The following is a 19439-nucleotide window of genomic DNA, read 5'->3' as shown; positions in this document are numbered from 1 at the left end:
CTCTACATGGGCAACTCTTCAACTGTTGCTATCAAAGGCAAAAGGACGGTGGATTTAGAGTTCACATCTGGAAAAGTCTTAAGTCTTAGTGACGTTTATCATGTACCTGATGTTAGGAAAAATCTTGTATCTAGAAACTTGCTTAATAAACATGGTTTCAAGTTAGTATTTGAGTCGGACAAATTTGTCCTATCTAAGGGTGGGATTTTTGTTGGGAAGGGCTACATATATTAAGGAATGTTCAAACTTAACGTTATTAATAATACATATGTTTCTGCTTATATTATTTATTCTCTTTCTTTATGGCATGCTCGTTTAGGTCATGTTAATACTAGGAAAATGCATGATTTGGTTAATTTAGATTTAATTCCTAAGTATGATATTGATATGTTTGAAAAATGAAAATTTTTTGTGCAATCTAAAATTACTCGCATTCCATTTCCTAAAGTAGATAAAATCACATCTCTGCTTGAACTTGTGCATAGTGATGTATGTGACATGCATAGTACCCCCACTAGAGGTGGTAAGAGATATTTTGTAACATTCATTGATGATTTTTCTAAGTACTGTCATATCTATCTTTTGCATTCAAAAGATGAGGTGCTTGATAAATTCAAGATTTTTAAGACAGAAGTGGAAAATCAATGTAATGTCAAAATAAAGAGACTTAGGTCTAATAGAGGCAATGAATACCATTTTCCAGAATATTGTGAAAATGTTGGTATTATTCATAAAAAGCCTGCACCCTACACGCCACAACAAAATGGAGTAGCTGAAAGAAAAAATAAGATATTAACAGAAATGATTAATGCTATGCTTTCTTACTCCAGTTTAAGTTCTAGTTTTTGGGGTGAAGCCTTGCTCACTGCCTGTCACATACTCAATAGAATTCCTCCCAAGGAAAGAAATGTTACTCCTTATGAACTTTGGAAAAACAAGAAACCTAATCTAGGTTTCTTGAAAACATGGGGCTATAGAGCAATAGTCAGATTACCTGAACCTAAAAGGAAGAAATTAGTGAAAAAGGAATTGAATGCATATTCCTTGGCTATGCTATACATAGCAAAGCATATAAGTTTCTGGTAGTAGAGCCCAATGGTTTAGTGGAAACAAATACCATCATTGAATCACGTGATGCGATATTTTATGAGAATCATTTCACAACCATTCCAAGGTTGGATTCTAATCAAGAAAATGAATCAATTCCTTTGATGTCTACAGAGAAAAGTGAACGACATGAACACATTGAGCCTAATGAACCAAATGAGCCTGTTGAGCTATGGAGGAGTAAGAGGGCTAGGACTGAGAAGTCATTTGGCCCTAAATTCATTGTTTACCTTGTAAAAGGAACTAGGAAAGCTTATTGTAAGAAAACAATGATTTCTTTGAATATAGATTCAGATCCATTAACCTTTGAGGAGGCTATGAAGTCTCAAGATGTTGCTTTGTAGAAAGAAGCAATAAACGATGAAATGGATTCTATCATGGGTAACAATACCTAGATACTTGCTGATTTGCCACCTGGATCCAAACTAATTGGTTGTAAATGGATTTTCAAAAGGAAAATGAAATTTTATGGCACAATTGACAAGTTCAAAGCAAGATTAGTTACTCAGAGTTTTACTCAAAAAGAGGGTATTAATTATCTTGATACATATGCTCCGGTGGCCAAAATTGCCACCATTCGAGTGTTGATTGCCTTAGCCTCAATCTATAAGCTTAAAATCCATCAAATGGATGTTAAGACCGCTTTCCTAAATGGAGAGTTAAATAAGGAAATCTACAAGCAACAACCGGAAGGATTTGTTGTACAGGGTCGAGAACACAAAGTGTGTAAACTCGTGATGTCACTATATGGACTGAAACAAGCTCTAAAATAGTGGCATGAGAAATTTGACAAAGTAATAGTGTCAAATGGTTTTAGGATACATGAATCTGATAATTGTGTATCCAGTAAGTTTACTGGCAATAGAGGTGTAATCATATGTCTATATGTAGATGACATGCTTATTTTGGGTACTGACAATGATGTCATTTAATGTACTAAAAGTTTCTTGTCGTCTAGCTTTAGTATGAAAGACATGGGCTTGACTGATGTAATTCTGGATATTAAGATCAAATGAGAGGACAATAATTTGATTCTAACCTAGTCGCACTATATTGAGAAAATTCTTAAGAAATTTAATCAATATAATTGTACACCCATGTCTACACCTTTTGATTCAAATTTGAAATTGTATCCTAATACTGGAAGAGTTGTTGATCAACTAGAATACTTAAGAGTAATAGGTAGCCTGATGTATGCCATGACTTGCACTAGACCTGATATTGCATTTGTAGTGGGAAAACTTAGTAGATACACTAGTAATCCCAGTAGTGTACATTGGCATGCTATTAACCGAGTACTTAGGTACTTGAGCAAAACAATAGACTATGGAATAGTCTATAATGGTTATCCAGCAGTGCCAGAAGGATTCACGAATGCTAGTTAGATAACTGACTTTGAAGATCACTCGTTCACGAGTGGTTGGATTTTTACTCTTGGAAGAGGAGCTATCTCCTGGGGTTCTAAGAAGCAAACATGCATAACAGACTCAACCATGGCATTAGAGTTTGTAGCATTGGCTTCTTGTAGCAAAGAGGCAGAGTGGCTAAGGAATCTCTTGTTAAAGATTAAGATATGGCCAAAACCTATGCCACCAATATCTTTGCATTGTGATAGTGAAACAACTCTATCACGGGCCTATAGCCATGTCTATAATGGAAAGTCCAGGCATATAGGACTGAGACATAGCCGTGTTAGGCAGTTAATCACAGAAGGTGTGATTACCATTAGTTATGTAAAGTCAAGTGAAAACTTGGCTGACCCCTTAACAAAAGGACTTGCAAGGGATTTGGTGTGGAAAACATCAAAGGGGATGGGTCTTAAGCCCACTTAACATAATCACTTATGGTGGAAACTCAACTCAACACTTGAAGAAACATCAAGTCTTGAGTTCAATGAGCCCAAGTACACCATATGTCGTGATTTCAAGCACTTAGTTTTATTTCATTTTCATCCCAAGGTTAAAGTGCCTGGTACCTGTAATGTGAAAAGAAGAGGATGAGTTAGCAAACTCTTAATAAGCTTACAACTGAGTTGTTAGGGTACTGTAAATTACAGGGGTACTCTCAGTAAGCTTACCTATGTGAGTGTAGGAGGTGGCGCCGCTTCCTATGAGTTCAAGGGCTTGACTCTAGAGTGCTCATGAAATAGGATATAGACACAAGGCTAAACCACGTGTCGGTTTGTTTGAATACTTGAGGTAACCTGTACTGTGCGTGAGACATGTCCAGTTAGTCGTATAAGATCGCTAGTTCATAGACAAGTCTACTATGCCATCTTGACTAACTTTGAGATGTCTTCACTAAGTGAATAATTCAAATCGTAAGATATCTTCACCTATGCATAAGGCTGCCAAGTGAACCAAGAGTCATCATCTGGTATTTTGAAAATGGTGGGGGAATGTTGGGGAATTTTCAAAATGGTTTTTAAAATGTGTAGTTTAATTTTTGGGTGTTCTAAAAACCTTCCTTGTTTTTCTTTGGAAAGCTTGAAATAAGCTTAGGGACTTTGTCCCGCATCGAAAAGAGAGGAAAACATAGAGCACTTAATAAAGTGCTACATGGAACATTCCTTCAAATATGAAATTGTGAGGTGAAAACAAGTGTGCATGCACCTACACCGCAAGAATGGTGTTTCGCACCATCCACACACGCGCACGCACATGCGCAACATGGCAGTGGGCTGTGTAGTGTTTGATGACACACTTTGCACTTAGCACGGACAGGTTGGAGCGATGACGTGGATCTAACAGGGCATGGGTGACGTGGAATACAATTAGCTCCATGTGGCAGTGACGTAGCATCCGTTGGCAATGAGTCAACCAACTGATCGAACGGTTGCATGTCCGATCTGGAGCAATTTGATCATAGCCGTTGATTAGAGATGTGCGCGATCGTATAGATGAGATGACACCCAATCGTGATAAGGTGTAATCAATCAAGGCAGCTATTCGGTGTAAGAATGATCTGCACCATAGATCGTCGATCCAATGGTCAGATCTGATCGGATGCGATCAAGGGACATGACTATTCGATCAAGTCCATCAAGGCCTATAAATAGGCTGCGAAATCAGCCATTTCATTCCATCCAAAAAATTCAGAAGCATTCCTGCAATTCTCTCTCTCTCCCTCCCTCTTGATTTTGAGTTTTTGATCAAGAGTTTCTTAAGCAAATTTTCTACTTTTCTTGCTGGTAATCAAGTTCTGCAAATTTGATTGTCAGTGTCTTGGTTTTCTTGATTATATCAACAGTATTTTGATCTATTGTTGTCAGTGCAGATGCCAGTAGACTTGATCTTTAGATCAGGCTTCACTGTATCCTGGAAGTAAATTTGTTGTAACCTCTTGTACACCTTTTGGTGAATGCAAATATTATCTTTAGAAAAGTAACTTAGTAACGCAACTTGAAGCATCAAATTTCTGTTTTATATAGGTAAATTCATCGGTAAGTTTTGAAGACTCAAAAATCACTAATTGAAAATTTTAAAACAAATTGTTCCAATAATATATGCAGACACTTCTTGGTTGACTAGCTGTTCTAGGTCAATCTTTAATATTTTCTCCAAATTAGTAGGGACAACATATACAAAGAGATGTAAACTATTGTCAGTCAGAACATGTGAACAAGACCTTGAGTGTGAAACAGACTACGACGGTCTGTACATGTGAGTGTGAAACTAGTGGAATGTCTTTTAAGACTGCAATGATCTGAGGGAGGTAGAAGTCACATTTAAGGGTATAGGGTTGTTTGAAATGTTCTAAATAAGTATATTTTTTGTCTTTTTGAATTAAAAAATTGAGGGAAAAAATATGGATGTTTGGGTTAATTTTTGACTTTTTATAGAAAAATGTGTATTAAAAAATTGTAAAAATTGGTTTGTAGGGAAAAATTGGGATTGAGAGTTGTGCAGCCGTAATTGTTGACTTTTGGTGAATAGTGTTAATTTTTTAACTTTTTGAGTAATTTTTTAACTTTTTGGCTTTTTCTTATCTTCCCAAACTTGGCCTAAATTTGGAAAGTCCCAAATAATTTATCTTTTTATTTTTTTATTTTTTTATTTTTTTATTATATTATTTCTTTATTTTTTTCACATCTTTTCATAAAAAGACAAAAAATACACTTATTTAGGTCATCCTAAACAACCCCGAAATATATAATTAGGTACAAGTTGCATTTTTCTATTCTTGAGATTTCCCATAATTATACTGTGCTCTCCTCTTCTTTTTGAAATTACATTGTGAGGTTTACTTTTAATTTGCAGGTTTTCTCAATCTGTGAGTCGACTGTTAGTTTTGATTAACAGTTTTTTTCTTCTTTTTTTTCTTTTTTCTTTTTTTTTGGACAAAAGTTAATTATTAATTATTAGATTAGTACATAAGGAGATTTTAATTTAGTTTGTATAACATTCGAAGTGATTATCTATAAATTAATAATAAAAGAAATCAATTAATTATTTTTTAGGCAAACAAATTAGTATAAATTATTGAAACCAAATGAAAAATACATGAACTTGAATATATATAAAGCAATAAATTATATATATTTTTATAGTCAAACCATGTGACTATTTAGAAATATTATTTAATACTATTCAAATAAATACATGTAGTGTCCCAATTTATTTTTTATTAGTTTAGATAGTGAAACACATCAATTTTATTTTATTTTTTAGAAAACAACTCAACTATATAATGTCAAGTATAGATTAAAAACTACAAAAAAAAAAAACTTACCTTACATTTATGTAATTATAATTTTTTAATTTATTCCATCATCACTTTTGTCATAACAATAATTTATTCTAGAATATGCACCATTTTATGTGTACCGTATATAAATTATAATATTTGTGGGAACCATGCACAGCAGTGATTGTCATGCGGCCCGTGAAACTCATTTTGGATTCTATTTTACTAATTCAAACCGTTGAAAATTTAGAAAATATCGAGAACAATATACTTGTTAAAAATCATGTTAATCGGATATCAATAACATGTTCATCAAAAAACATCTTTATATAAAAAAAATTGAATATGTATGTATCAAACTAAATACAATGTTATTTGATGAACATGTTATTAATATCCGATCAACTTAATATTTTACTAGTATATTATTCTCGATATTTTTTAAATTTTCAACGGTTTGGATCATCAAAATAAAACTCAAAATGGATTTCACAAGTCGCACAATAGTCACTGATGTGCTTCACACACAGCAGTGACATTGGATCCACATTTGTGGTGTTGATTACTACAAATGTTATAAATAGATTTTTTTAGTCATTACTATAAATAAATAATAATAAAAAAATGAGTCATAACCAAATATCATATAAGGTAAATAATAAGTGCGTATTTAATGGTTATCAACAAAAATATCTCTAATATTAAAATTATTAAACTAACCCTCTTATTAACGCGGTTAGTCGGAGGGAAGTCAGTATAATTAAAAATTAAAAATTAAAAAAATTAAAAAAAAAAGAAGTAGAAGGGAGGCCAGTGTAGTTGTGAGTTTTAAGGGAATTAAAATATAAATTTAAAAAAAAAAATTTCTTTAATTTTTTAGAAAAATACTCATATTTAAATACACTTGCTAGTTAGGTAGAGGTAGACGTGATCCACACGATGTGAATTTTCTATGCCGATGGTGGCCACTACTTTGGGAATTTTACAGCTGGTTTAGCAATATTCCAAATTACTAATGTTGCGGATTATGAAAAAATATTATTAAATATTTTATGAAGGTAATCTAATGTTGTGCTTAAGTAGAAAATTTGAGAAAAAAATTTAAAAGAAAAAAGAGAAAAAATATGTGAAATGAAAATAAAATATACCTATATTTTACTTAATTTTACACACTTTTTTTTCCTTTTTATTTCTAAATCTCTCCCTAAATTCTCTAACCAAACACAACATAAGGGTGCAAAATCTTCATGAAGCATTTTATAATATTTTTTTTCATTATCACTAACATTGCTCTTGTTTTAATTTGATTCCTACACTTTAAGTGTATTTCTAATTTGACTTTTTTGTTCAAATTGGAGGTTAAATAGAAATTTTGTGACACTTATTAATTTTATAAGATGTATATATAGACAAAATTAATAAAAATTTTGACAAAATGACCAAATTGAAATTGGACTTAAAGTGCATGGATCACATTGTTCAAATTACAATAGGAATTAAAGTGAAATTTAAATTAAACTATAATATGTTTGGTTTAGTTTTGGGAGAGTAGTTTTTAAAAATTATTTTGGGGAGAGAGTTTAGAAATTTTTTTGATTTGTTTGGTTGTTGAAAAATGTAGAAATCCTCTAGATATTGATTTGTGATTATGTATCAATTTAAAGCAATAAAACAATCCCAATGTGATAACCCTCACTACTGTTTACTGATAACACTACTTATTAGTGCTAATCTATGATTAAGCATGTTGATTGATTGACTGACTAAATTACTAAACTGATTGATTAATTGTGCTAGTTTGAATGCATTTCTATCTGTTTGACTGTTAACTTATCTGTTCATGTTTTATGCTTTAAACTGCAAATTGAAGGCCTTATCGACGGCCGAATCTGAAATTGATTAATATTTTATGCTAATTAGGAATTATGTGATATTATGGTAAATTTAATTGAAATTTGATTTGAAATGACTAAATTAGATTAAATGAAGCTAAATTGCATTAGGTTGATTATTCACCAAATTGCCACTTAGTGGGTTATGCTAGACCACTCCTCTTCTCACCGTTACATTGTTTGAACACCCTTTTCCTCAGCCACTTTGAGAGCTAAAACCGACTAGAGTGAGAGAGTGAGAGAAATTGAGTTCAACTTGGAGGTTTTGCTTGGAAATTATAGGAATTAAAGGATAATTTGCATAATTGAGCTCCCATATCTTGCATTCAAGACCTAAGGTAGGACATTTACCTTCTTGTTTATGAATTCAAGTTAATTGTTGCATGGTTTATGGTAAATAGGAGCTTAAGATCATAAATTGGTTGTAGATTGTTGAATAGAGACTTAATTCATGCATGCATGTGCATCTCTTGAAGTTTAAAGTTGTTTTCATGAAAATTCTTGCATGCGTGTCTATATTATTGTTATAATCCATGATTTCCTCATGTTTTTGAAAGGATTGGCTTACTTGTTCTTGAATTAGAAGCTTTGAAGTTTATCAAAATCATGCATGTTACATTTGAGTCTTGTTCATGAAAACTTCTTTGAAATTGGGTTTAATTGACTCATCTTTGGGTCTTGATTATACAAATTGAGCTTTGAATCATGTTATTTTATGAGTTTTAAAGTGTTTTTCTAGAAAATTGGCCCAAAAGGATCGAATTTGATACATTAGAATTGAGTTTTGAGCTTGAGGTTCAAATCTGGAAATTCCAGATTTTGGACTCCCGCTCGAGCAGGGTAAGTGGCGCTCGAGCGGGAAATTCGTGTATCCAGCACTTTTGTTGTGTTTGCAGTCCGCTCGAGTGGGGTTTTCCACGCTCGAGCGAGGACTTGTGTCACACGCTCGAGCGGGTATCGAGCGCCCATCGAGCATGATTTTCACACATCCAGTACTTTTGCAGTCCGCTCGAGCGGGAAAGTTTACGCTCAAGCGGAGACTTTTGTTTGCATGTCCGCTCGAGCTAGGAAACACACGCTCGAGCGGGACCTCTGTTTTCTGAAAATTCTGAAAATATTTTTAAAGAGCATCTTTGCATCCTCATTTCAGTCTAGGCATTCTTAGGCCTAATATAAGACATCTTAATGAAGATATTGATGTAGAACCACACCGAGTCAAGATAGAGATTAAGTTATTATTTCCTAACTGTGTAGCTTAGTGTATGTTCACTCTGTAACTGTGTAGGGTTGGCATCCGAGGACGCGTACTAGCTTATCTGTAGCGCAGAACTCTGTGAGTAACAATGTTGTAAAGATATATTCAATTGAGATTATTTTCTGAACAAATGACTGTACCGCTTTATGAAGTGACACTGTTTACTGAATGAATGTTTGTCCTATTTGTGAACTGTATTCGTGGCAACCATAGCAATATATTGTTACTGAACTGTTACTGCTACTGTTACAGAGATCTCTGTCGGTTCCCATGTTGGAACCACTACTGTTTACTGATATGATGGCCATCATTGACTGCTCGGTCTGTTAAGACTTACTGTACTGCTTTGCTATTGGATGTACCACATATGACTATTATAGTTTCTGAATGACTGTTATGGCATGAATTATGAGCCACAAACTGAATGACTGACATACTGATAAATGACTGTTTTCAATACTGAAAGGACATTCATTCTTAACCTCTTTACACATATGTTATTCACTGGGCTTTAGCTCACTGCCCATATCTATATGTAGGTGTACAGGCACCAGACCGTTGCTAGAAGCGTCAGGGTAAACTCCAGTTTTGTCGAGCCAACCACTGTGCCTCACTGAGAGGTTCCAAGTCCTTCAAGCTAGGGCTTTTTGGAGTGTTTTAGTTTTCCCCCTTTTGTATCTGGTTTTGTAACACTGTATAGACTGACATGTGTACCCGTACTGTACTGTTATGGTAGGGATTTGGTCCCTAACCTGAACACCTGTAAATGATGTATGTATGTAAGTACTGTTTTGCTCTGAATATGTATATGATATGAAAAGTCTTTTTACATACAGACAGTCACAGCTCGTTGCACATCTCTTAATTACTGTTCTAGCTTCCGCCAGCCCCTATACTCTGTATTACTATTTTACTGTTAAGCAGGCCTTCGGTAATCTTAGATTACTGGCCGATTACGGTGCTAAACCCATAGGGGCGGGTTTGGGTCGTGACACACAATCAAACAATCAAGACAAATTGACACAACGATTTTAACGTGGAAAAACCACAATTGGACACCTCCAATTGTGATAAAAAAAAATCACGGGCAACAGCCACAAAACAATCCACTAAGAAGATATAAAGGAATTACACAGGTATACTCTCAATTACCTAGCGAATCCACGCCCGAATTGAACCAACCCCTATGTGTCTCTTCCAACCCCGTCTTCACCTCGGAATTGCCTTGACGATGAGCCACTCCAGAATCTACCAAAGCTTCAGGCTCGTATTCTTCAGAATCCACCGAAGAACAACTCTCTCTTTTGTATAGAATTAAACAAACAATCCTTTGATGTAAACTTCTAAAACCATGAGTTGAATATTCAATCAAAACATCAAAGAAAACTAGCAAAATATCCCCAGATATAAACCTTAGAACCCAAAAAGAATATCTGGAGAAGTAAGTAAAGTTTTGGAAGAAAACCAACTACTTATAGAAATCCAAAATAATTCTAGTTTTGGAAGAAAACCAATTCCTTATAGAAAATCCGGATTTTGAAGCTCGCTCGAGCGAAGATTCTCTCGCTCGAGCGAGAACCTTAACTCGCATGATTTCCACTAGTGCCTTCACTCGAGCGAACAATGAGCTCTTTCAGGTTTTTGTATAGACGCAATCCTTCGCTTGAGTGAGGACTTCTTCGCTCGAGCGAGCAAGGGCGGACAGCCAACTTTGAATGCAATTTTGCATTTTGCTTCGGGCGCGAGCTGGCCAGGCAGCTCGACCCCCGTCATAATCAGCGAAGTGGCAATTTTAAAAGTATTAACATCACAAACTTCTCTGCAAGTCACAATTCGGGTTGGATTCGCATCTAAACACTCATAGCCTCACTGAAATAAAAAGTGCGAAAATAAGTACAACTGAAAGGAGTTTTGTCAAACGGGATTGCCAAAAATAAAAACCTAACAATTGTGTATTTTGAAAGTAGTTTTAGAGTTTGGAAATTTGGAATGATTTGATGTTTTGTTATAACTGAATAGATGTGTGAGAGAGAAAAAATGATTGAGAATAAGAGAGGAGAGAGAAAAAGTGATGAATTGATAGGTAAAGGAGAAAAAGTGATTTTAAAAATTGTTTTGGAAAATTTACAAACCAAACAAATTTTTTAGAAATTTTTTTTCAAAATCACTCTACAAATCCAAACCAAACATATACATAATTAACCCATAATTTGCTAAGAATTTTTAATTCCTCAAAATTGATTTGAAGTTTATTTTGACCTCGATTATTTTAAATTGAGTAATTTGAACATTACCTTTGAAGTCTACAGTCAGTTTGGTTGAAAATACAAATGTTCATTGCACTTAAACAAAAATAAAAATAAAAAAATCATTAACTAGGGACGAAAATGAAAATACACACTGGCCAAGTCTGAAAATACACACTGGCAGTAATGATTTAGAGTTCTAAATAAGAAGTTCTAAATCCATCATTAGTGAATTGGAAATTGAAAGAAAAAAAAAAAAGGCACAATACACATGTGGCAGTGGGTGAGACCCATTGCTACATCAATAGAGCCACCACTAATTAGTGGTCTAAAACATTTTTGCCAAGTCATGACACATTGTTGGTTTGAAAATAAATTATTTTAATAATTTTTTTAATTTTTTAGTTAAAATATAAAGTGAAAAAAATTAATATGTCTTGACATATTTTTTGATTTTTTATTATAAAAAAAAAGTGTCATTTTTTGCGTAACTCTTCGGCCTTTTTTTTTATTTTTTCCTCCGTTTTCAAATGACTGTACTATTAGGCCCGTGAGAGCTCACCACGGGTCCCGTTTTGAAAATCTAAACCGTTCAATGTGTAGAACTCGTCGAGTACTACATGCCTGTAAAAAATCACATTGATTGGATATCGATAGCTATGTGATCAAATCAGTTTTGTATAAAAAAAATGAACGGTGAAAAAATTAACGGTTGATAAAAAACTGTTTGTTCACATAGCTATCGATATCCGATCAACGTGATTTTTTACAGACATATAGTACTCGACGAGTTCTACACATTGAACGGTTCAGATTATCAAAACGAGACCCGTGGTGGGCCCCACGGGCCTAACAATACGGTCTAATCCGATCCCAAACTGGATAGAAGCCATGGCCTTTCAAATATTAATCTTTTAAGGAATCCCTTTTCTTTTTCTTTTTTTTTTTTTCGTACACAATTATTACATTTTAACAATATCAACTTTTCAAAACTACCATTTGGTTGTAAATTATTGCACTTCAAAAATATTACTAATGAATGTAGAAGAAGAACAAAATAAAAAATTTCTGTTATTTTAGTCACACTATCGGTCTCTGTAATTTAGGGTGTGCCTTTTGGTCTCTCATCTTTCAATTGTGATACATTTGACCCTGAATTTTGAATCTCATTCTAAATAAGGACAATTAAACACACTGTTTCATTTCTAAATGAAAAATGCTTAATTTCAAGGGCAAAGTCGTTAATTTGATAAAATATAAACTAATTTGACAAAAATAAATATCAAATGTTATTTTTGAATTTTTAAAAATTATGTCTATCCTCCAAAGATAAAATTATATAAAAATACTAAATCTTCTACGATTCATTTTTTATTTTTTATACCAAATTAATTTTTAATATGTGTTTGGATGATATGTAATGAGTGGTTTTTTTGTTAATGCTTTTGGATGGTTATCACGTAATAAATGGTTGTTTTTGTTGTAAATAGATTTTTTTTTTTTTTATGATTATCACGTAATGGATGGTTATTAGGTTTTAAATGTGTAATCGATATGTCTAATATATGAAATACTTTTAGTTTTATATTTTTTGATTTAATGAATTTGTTTAATAATGATATCAAAATTGTCGTTATATTTAACTTTTGAAAAAAGAAAAACTAATGAATATAAAAAATATATATTTTAAAAAATTATTTCTACCCATTCAAAAGATAAAATTATATAAAAATAATGTGTTTTAATTTATTTTTTTTACCGAATTAATTTTTAGTTTCTTAAAACAAAAATTCTAGAAGTAAATTATGAAAACCAAACGAAACCAAACTAAACAAACTTTATAACCAAGAAAGTGGCACATTATTCATTAAAAAAAATGTCATTACATTTCAAACAAAATATAAGTTAACTAGTACAAAATAAGTTATATGACGACTTTACTTTTGAAATAGACTGTTTACAAATGAAATATCATTGATTGTCTTCATTTGAAACAAGATTCAAAATTAAATGTCAAATATATCACAATTAAAAAGTCAGTGATTAAAGTGACGCAAGCCCCAGACTATAAGGATTGTTAGTATAATTCGTTCTATTTTAAAATAATAAAAAATAAAATAAAAATCTAATATTTTGAGAGAATATTATGAACTTACGCTAAGTTTCACTCATTTTCCTGTCAAACTATTAAGTTGACTCGACTCATCATCATTTCTATGACCAAACCAACCGGAAAATGTTGAAAATTCGTAAAAATGTCTTACAATTATATTTATAATGTTATGATATTATATGTATTAATTTTTAATTTATTATACATCTAATAATATAAAATCTTACCTTTTTATCACATTATTAAGAAGAGATTTGTGAGATAAAAATGTGGGTATGTAACATTATTCAACCAAAACCAACTCACCACCTGCAACTACTCACAATAGCCACCAACACCACCTTCCTCAGCTCCTCCCCGGAGCACTCACCGCAGCCAATCCACCTCTCCCATCCCTACACAAAGTGCTTTTCGAAATCCAAATCTATCCCATATGATCTCTGAAATGCATCCTCTATGTAACAGCACCACAAACCAATTTGCTTCAATTTTGAAAAAACTCCAAAAATCCGAGCTTCTTTTAAAGAGAAAATTTTATTTTTACTCTTATAATTTGCTTTGATTTTCAATGACACTCCTAGATATTTAATAATTTTAATTTTATTCCCAAAATTTTTGAAATCTTATCAATTTTACCCCCGCCGTCACATTTGAAACAGAAAAAGTTGAAAAATTATATTTTGGTCCCAAATTCAAATGATAGATGCAAACTCATCCTCTCCTATCCAAACTCACAATCTCTCTCTTCTTTGCACCTTTACAACTCCGCCGACCACCACTGCTGGTGGCTAGCCCTCCTCCACTACAACCCCTCGCTCATGAAACCCCTAATTGGGCAAGTTTTCTTTCACCAAAAGACCCATAATTAGCAAGTTTTCCTAAGGTGTATCTCAATGGAATTATGCATTCATGGGACACTCTTTTTTTTTTTAATTTAAAATTTATTTTATATTTGGTTTTATTTTAATGATTTTTATTTATTTATGTCATCTATATGTGATGAGTGAATATTTCATATCCATCTTTTTAGGTATAAAGTTTAATGTGATTCCCATAAATAAAATAAAAAATAAAAAAATTGTAATGTGATGTGTGGTTCTAATTCCTATAATTTTATGGACATTTTTTAATGTTATTCTAAATACCATTTTGGCTGGGAAAAAGAAAAAACCACCTCTTTTTTTGAATTTTTTTTTGTCTTTAGTGCTTTTTTTTTTTCCAAAATTATGTCAAAATTTTTTACTTTTCTGATCTTTCTTGTCTAGACGAATCTAAAAAGTATATTTTTTAAAAAAAATTTGTAAAAAAAAAATCATTAAAGACAAAAATAAGCCAAAAGAAATAATTTATTTATGTTTATTTTTGTCTTTTCTAAATTATTTTTGAATTTTTTTAAAAAAATTATAATTTTCCGGTTTGTCTTATTGAGTTGAATGTAGAAATTTAAAACTTCTTGAAAATTTTTTTAAAAAAAGTGCACAAAAAACTTTAAAAAAAAAAAAAAAAAAAAAAAAAAAGACACTTCCCAAAACACTCATCTTTCATGTCATTCCAAAATGTCTCATACACTATCCTCATATATTTGTTGCATAATTTAATATTTAAAAAGTTAGCACTCTCATAATTAAATTTTCAGTTAATTTTTCATCGCCTTATGCTCTATTTCTTTCTTTCTTTGGTCTATATTCAATTCTTTGTATTTGATAGGGATTTATGAAAGATGCTACAATGTGCACTCTTAAAAAAGTACATATGATATATTTTTATGACTTTTTTTGTCATTAAAAAATGTCATAACAAAACTCTAAAATATCATAACAAAAATCACAAAGTGTCGCAACATTATCATTTTTAATTTTAGGATTCACATTATAAATTCGTTATTCATTCATAACTTCACCATTACTTGAATTTGAAGAACTGAGTTGAATTTGAAGAACTTCACCATTACCTGAATTTCTTTCAGTTCTTGATTGTTGTAGGCCTTGTCCACTTGAATCCGGATCACCCGTCGCCCTTTCCTGTCGCCATCCCCTGTCGCCCCCAAAACGACGTCGTTTTGGGGGCAAATTTTCAAAAAAAAAAACTCAGAGAAGAGGGAGGAAGGAGAGGAAGAGGGAGAGGGAGGAAGGCGAGGAAGAGGGAGAGGGAGGAAGGAGGGAGGAGGAGGATCCGGAGGCTGTGAGCTCGCCGTCCACGTCCATCGCAGCCGTCGCAGCCGCCGTCCCACCTCGTCGCAGCACCTGCGACCACCGTCGCCTCCGCCTCCGACCGTCTCCACCTCCTCCGCCTCCTCCCCTGTATGTAAGGCCCCCTCCAGTCCGGCCCCTCCTCTCCTCCTCCTCCTCCTCCTCCTCCCTCCTCCCTCCTCCCTCCTCCCTCTGTCTTCCTCTCCTTCCTCCCTCTTCTGCATTTTTTTTTTTTGAAAATTCGCCCCCAAAACGACGTCGTTTTGGGGGCGACAGGGGATGGCTACAGGGGAGGGCGACCGACGATCCGTTTCCTTGTCCACTTAGCTAAATTTGATGAACATCACCATTTTTTTTTTTTTTTTGGATAAGCAAAAAAGAAGGAAACTTTATTGATGAACCACTAGAATATTACAACAATAAAGAAAATGAATGAGTACAAAAAGTATCATAATGAAATAAATCAATCACAACTAAAAGTTGACATCGATAACTCTACCCAATCATATATTAGCACACCATCGAGAGTTGGTGAGTAACTAACCACAAACACAGAAACCAACCACACCCAATTAATAACTAAACAAAACCAAAAACAACAGAAACAGAAAAAAGAAAATTACAGAGAAAAAATTTTCTCTGCGCCACAGATCTCTGCCCAAACAGACCAACACCAGCAAACAGCAGCAAAAATACCAGCATCAAACATCATCAGCAGCAGCCACCCTCAAATGGATCTCTGCCCAAACAGACCAACAGCAAACAGCAGAGGCAACAGCCATCCTCAATAGATCCACCTTTGCTCACAACTCCACCTCAGACCAACACCTAACAGATACTCCTTGAGTTTTCATCTTTTCTACTTGTGTTGGATTTGAAGAACTCTTTAATCTGTGGCCAAACATCTATCCCTTTGTTGGTCTTCAACCAGCAATTTATCCCGCGAATCGTGTGAACTATCATGAGACTCGCCATCACACAGCACCACACTATGGCTCCAACTACAATTGTATAAGTAAGCGGTTCCCTTACGTTTTTTGGTGAGACAACTACGATCGAAAATGCGTAAGTAAAAGCAATTGATGTAATTGTCACCCACATGCCCACTACCAGAAGCCACATGAAATACTTTTTCTTGAACGGCCATCCAGTTATGAGCAATAAGATTGTACTCACAGATACAACGAATCCTGTCGTGTTAGCACGAATGAAATACGGATATGTATTTGGATAGTTATAAGCCATTATAGCTTCGCCAGCTCTATGTGGAGGTGTATTGTCTTGCCAGAAACCTCCTGGAGGATTTACCGCAACTTGGAAAGCCATTGTCGCGATAAGTGATGCCACGACCATTAATATGTCTCGTTTTTTTGACCACCATTCATCTTGACAAAGATCTTTTGCTTTCATTGCTTTCACTTTTCGAAAGGTGACTATAATGTCAATGAATTCCTGCTTATTTTTACTTTCCATCACAATGTCATATGCTGTGTACCCACAATTGTTTACTGCATTTACTGCATTTATTCTATTTTCTGTTTTTTCTGCTTTTATTTTCTCAAGCAAATAGTTCACAACCTGCAGTATTTATATTCCATTGTCAACATTAGATTGGAAGTAATTAGCTAGCAATTTCCCAGTAAGAGTAATGATATATTTATATTTATAGAATTACTCTTTTGGGTAAATGAGTGCTTCACTATAAAAAATAAAAAATAAATAAACAAAAATGTAAAACAGAGCTCCATAACAGAGCTCCTATATCAGCTACACTAGGGCCAAGGTAGTCGTGGCTCCCAACTTAAAAAAATAAAATAAAATAAAATAAAAATAATTAAATAAATAAAAAATAAATACTTTTAAAGTAATTTTCAAGGAAGATTGAGAATGCAATTCTGGATTAACATGATTCTAACGTTTGAACCATATTGAAATGAGAAAGTGATTCATGATTATCTATTCACATTCTCAAATTTAATAAAAGTCTAATTTCCTCACTCTACAATGAGAATCTCACATTCCCGGAAGAAAGTGGAAATTTAAAAAATAATAATAATAATAATAATAATAATAATTAGGTTCAAAATATTTCCAATTTTATTATTTTTCCATTAAGGATTCCTAACTAAACGAAACACCCAACCACGTAACATTAACACAAAAAAATTATTACTAATAATCTCATTACTATTTAGCACTATAAAAAGTTCAAAATTTGATATTCAAAATTTGATTATGGTAGAAATACTATTTTGCCCTACAGCAACTTCAATGATATATTCACCATCATTAACTTCAATAAAAAGAAATGCATTGGAATCCAATCTAAAACAAACTTAATAATTGGCATACCTGCAATTGTTTATTCCTGACAGCTAGATGCAATATGGTATTACCAGCAACATCCTTAACATGCATCAACTCATGGGGACCATAGAGGCTGGCTTCAAACAACTTGTCCAAGACCTCCTCCTTACCTTTCATGGCTGCAAGATGTAGAGGGGTTCTAGCATCTCCATCAAGAGCTGTGCACATATCCGGATTCTTCGATACGAGTGCTTGTACAATTTCAAGATGGCCTTGAGCAGATGCCACGTGAAGAGGAGACCATCGTCGCGAATCCAGCACTTCAACAAGTTCTGGACTTTTCTTTAGAATTTCTTTGACAAATTCTAAATGCCCGTGGTACGCTGCTACGTGCAGAGAAGTCTGAATGAAACAACCCAACTTAGCCCTATCAAGAATCTTTGGATCTTTTTCCAGTATTGCTTTGAATGCATCTAAATTATTCCCTTCAACTAAGGCATCATGGAGCTCCTGGTCCTGGAGCTTCTGTTCCACTCTCCCTCCTCCACTCTCCACCTCTCCCCCTCTCTGGCACATTCTTTCTTTTCTCTCTCTCTCTCTCTGTCTCTTGTTTAATTGTAACATGGATCGAAGCCTAACCAGACATATATGTATACATTTTTTGGTTGACTAAGTGTTCTAGGTCAATTTTTAATATTTTTCAGTTTCTTAGAGACATGTGCACAGAGATGTAACCAATTGTCATTTTTTCGTTTTTTATTGGCCAAAATTAATTGGTAGATTAATATTTATGAAAATTAACATCTTCGCACGTTGCAAAACACTAAGGTGACGTTTGGTAATATTTATATTTTTTGTTTTCTGTTTATATTTATAAAAATTTTAAAAATTCAAATAAAAATTTATTTGGTAAAATTTTTGATTTATAAATCAGTGGTCTCAGTTTATAAATTTGGTCAAAAAATAAAAACACAAAAAATATGTTTCCATTTTGAGTTTTCAATTTTTTTTTTTTTACCACCCAATACTAGCCACCACCTGCCACGATTTTCCACCACCGTCTTCCGCCACCACCACCCACAACCCACCCCCCACCACCACCTGCCACCACCACTCACCACCCACTTGCCACCACCCGCCACCACCACCCACCCACTCTCCACCACCATCCACCCCTCGCCGCCACCACCACCACCACCACCCACCACCCACCACCCACCTACCATCCACCCGTCACCACCCGCCACTACCATCCACCGCCCGCCACCACCACCACCACCACCACCCGCCACCTACTTGCCACCACCACTTACCAGCCACCTACCACCACCAGCCACACACCACCACCTGCCACCACCCACCACCACTACCACCATCACCCACTCGCTACCACGTACCACCCGCCACCATCACCCACCCACCCACTCACCACCACCACCATCACCATCACCACCCGCCACCACCCGCCACCACCCACCACCACCACTCGCCACCGTTACCCACTCACCTACCACCCGCCACCACCACCCACCACCGTCACCCACCTACCCACCCACCACCACTACCCGCCACCCACCTGCCACCACCACCTACCACCTACCACCACCACCACCCACTCGCTACCACCCACCACCCGCCACCGTC

General features: G+C 34.5%; 1 protein-coding gene across 1 annotated transcript; it reads right to left on the bottom strand.

Annotated features, from left to right (window-relative positions):
* Positions 1-15921: 15921 nt before the first annotated feature.
* Positions 15922-18520, bottom strand: LOC114267643 (uncharacterized). Its single transcript, XM_028208696.2, has 2 exons — positions 17841-18520; positions 15922-17066 (listed from the first exon to the last, which is right to left on the bottom strand). Exons 1-2 carry the CDS (start codon positions 18417-18419, stop codon positions 16317-16319), a joined length of 1329 nt encoding a protein of 442 aa, XP_028064497.2. The 5' UTR covers positions 18420-18520; the 3' UTR covers positions 15922-16316.
* Between the last annotated feature and the right edge of the window lie 919 nt (positions 18521-19439).

This window comes from Camellia sinensis, chromosome 5 (genome assembly GCF_055761805.1).
Source record: "Camellia sinensis isolate YWXY chromosome 5, ASM5576180v1, whole genome shotgun sequence".
NCBI classification, from domain to species: domain Eukaryota; kingdom Viridiplantae; phylum Streptophyta; class Magnoliopsida; order Ericales; family Theaceae; genus Camellia; species Camellia sinensis.
Note: the sequence above shows the minus strand (reverse complement) of the source record. Positions and strands in the feature narration are given on the sequence as shown.

Excerpts from the sequence above, each read along its gene's own strand:
- LOC114267643 (XM_028208696.2), bottom strand. The coding sequence starts at position 18,419 with ATGTTACAATTAAACAAGAGACAGAGAGAGAGAGAGAGAAAAGAAAGA. Across the intron at positions 17,067-17,840 it reads TCAGGAATAAACAATTGCAG|GTTGTGAACTATTTGCTTGA; the intron begins GTATGCCAATTA and ends TAAATACTGCAG.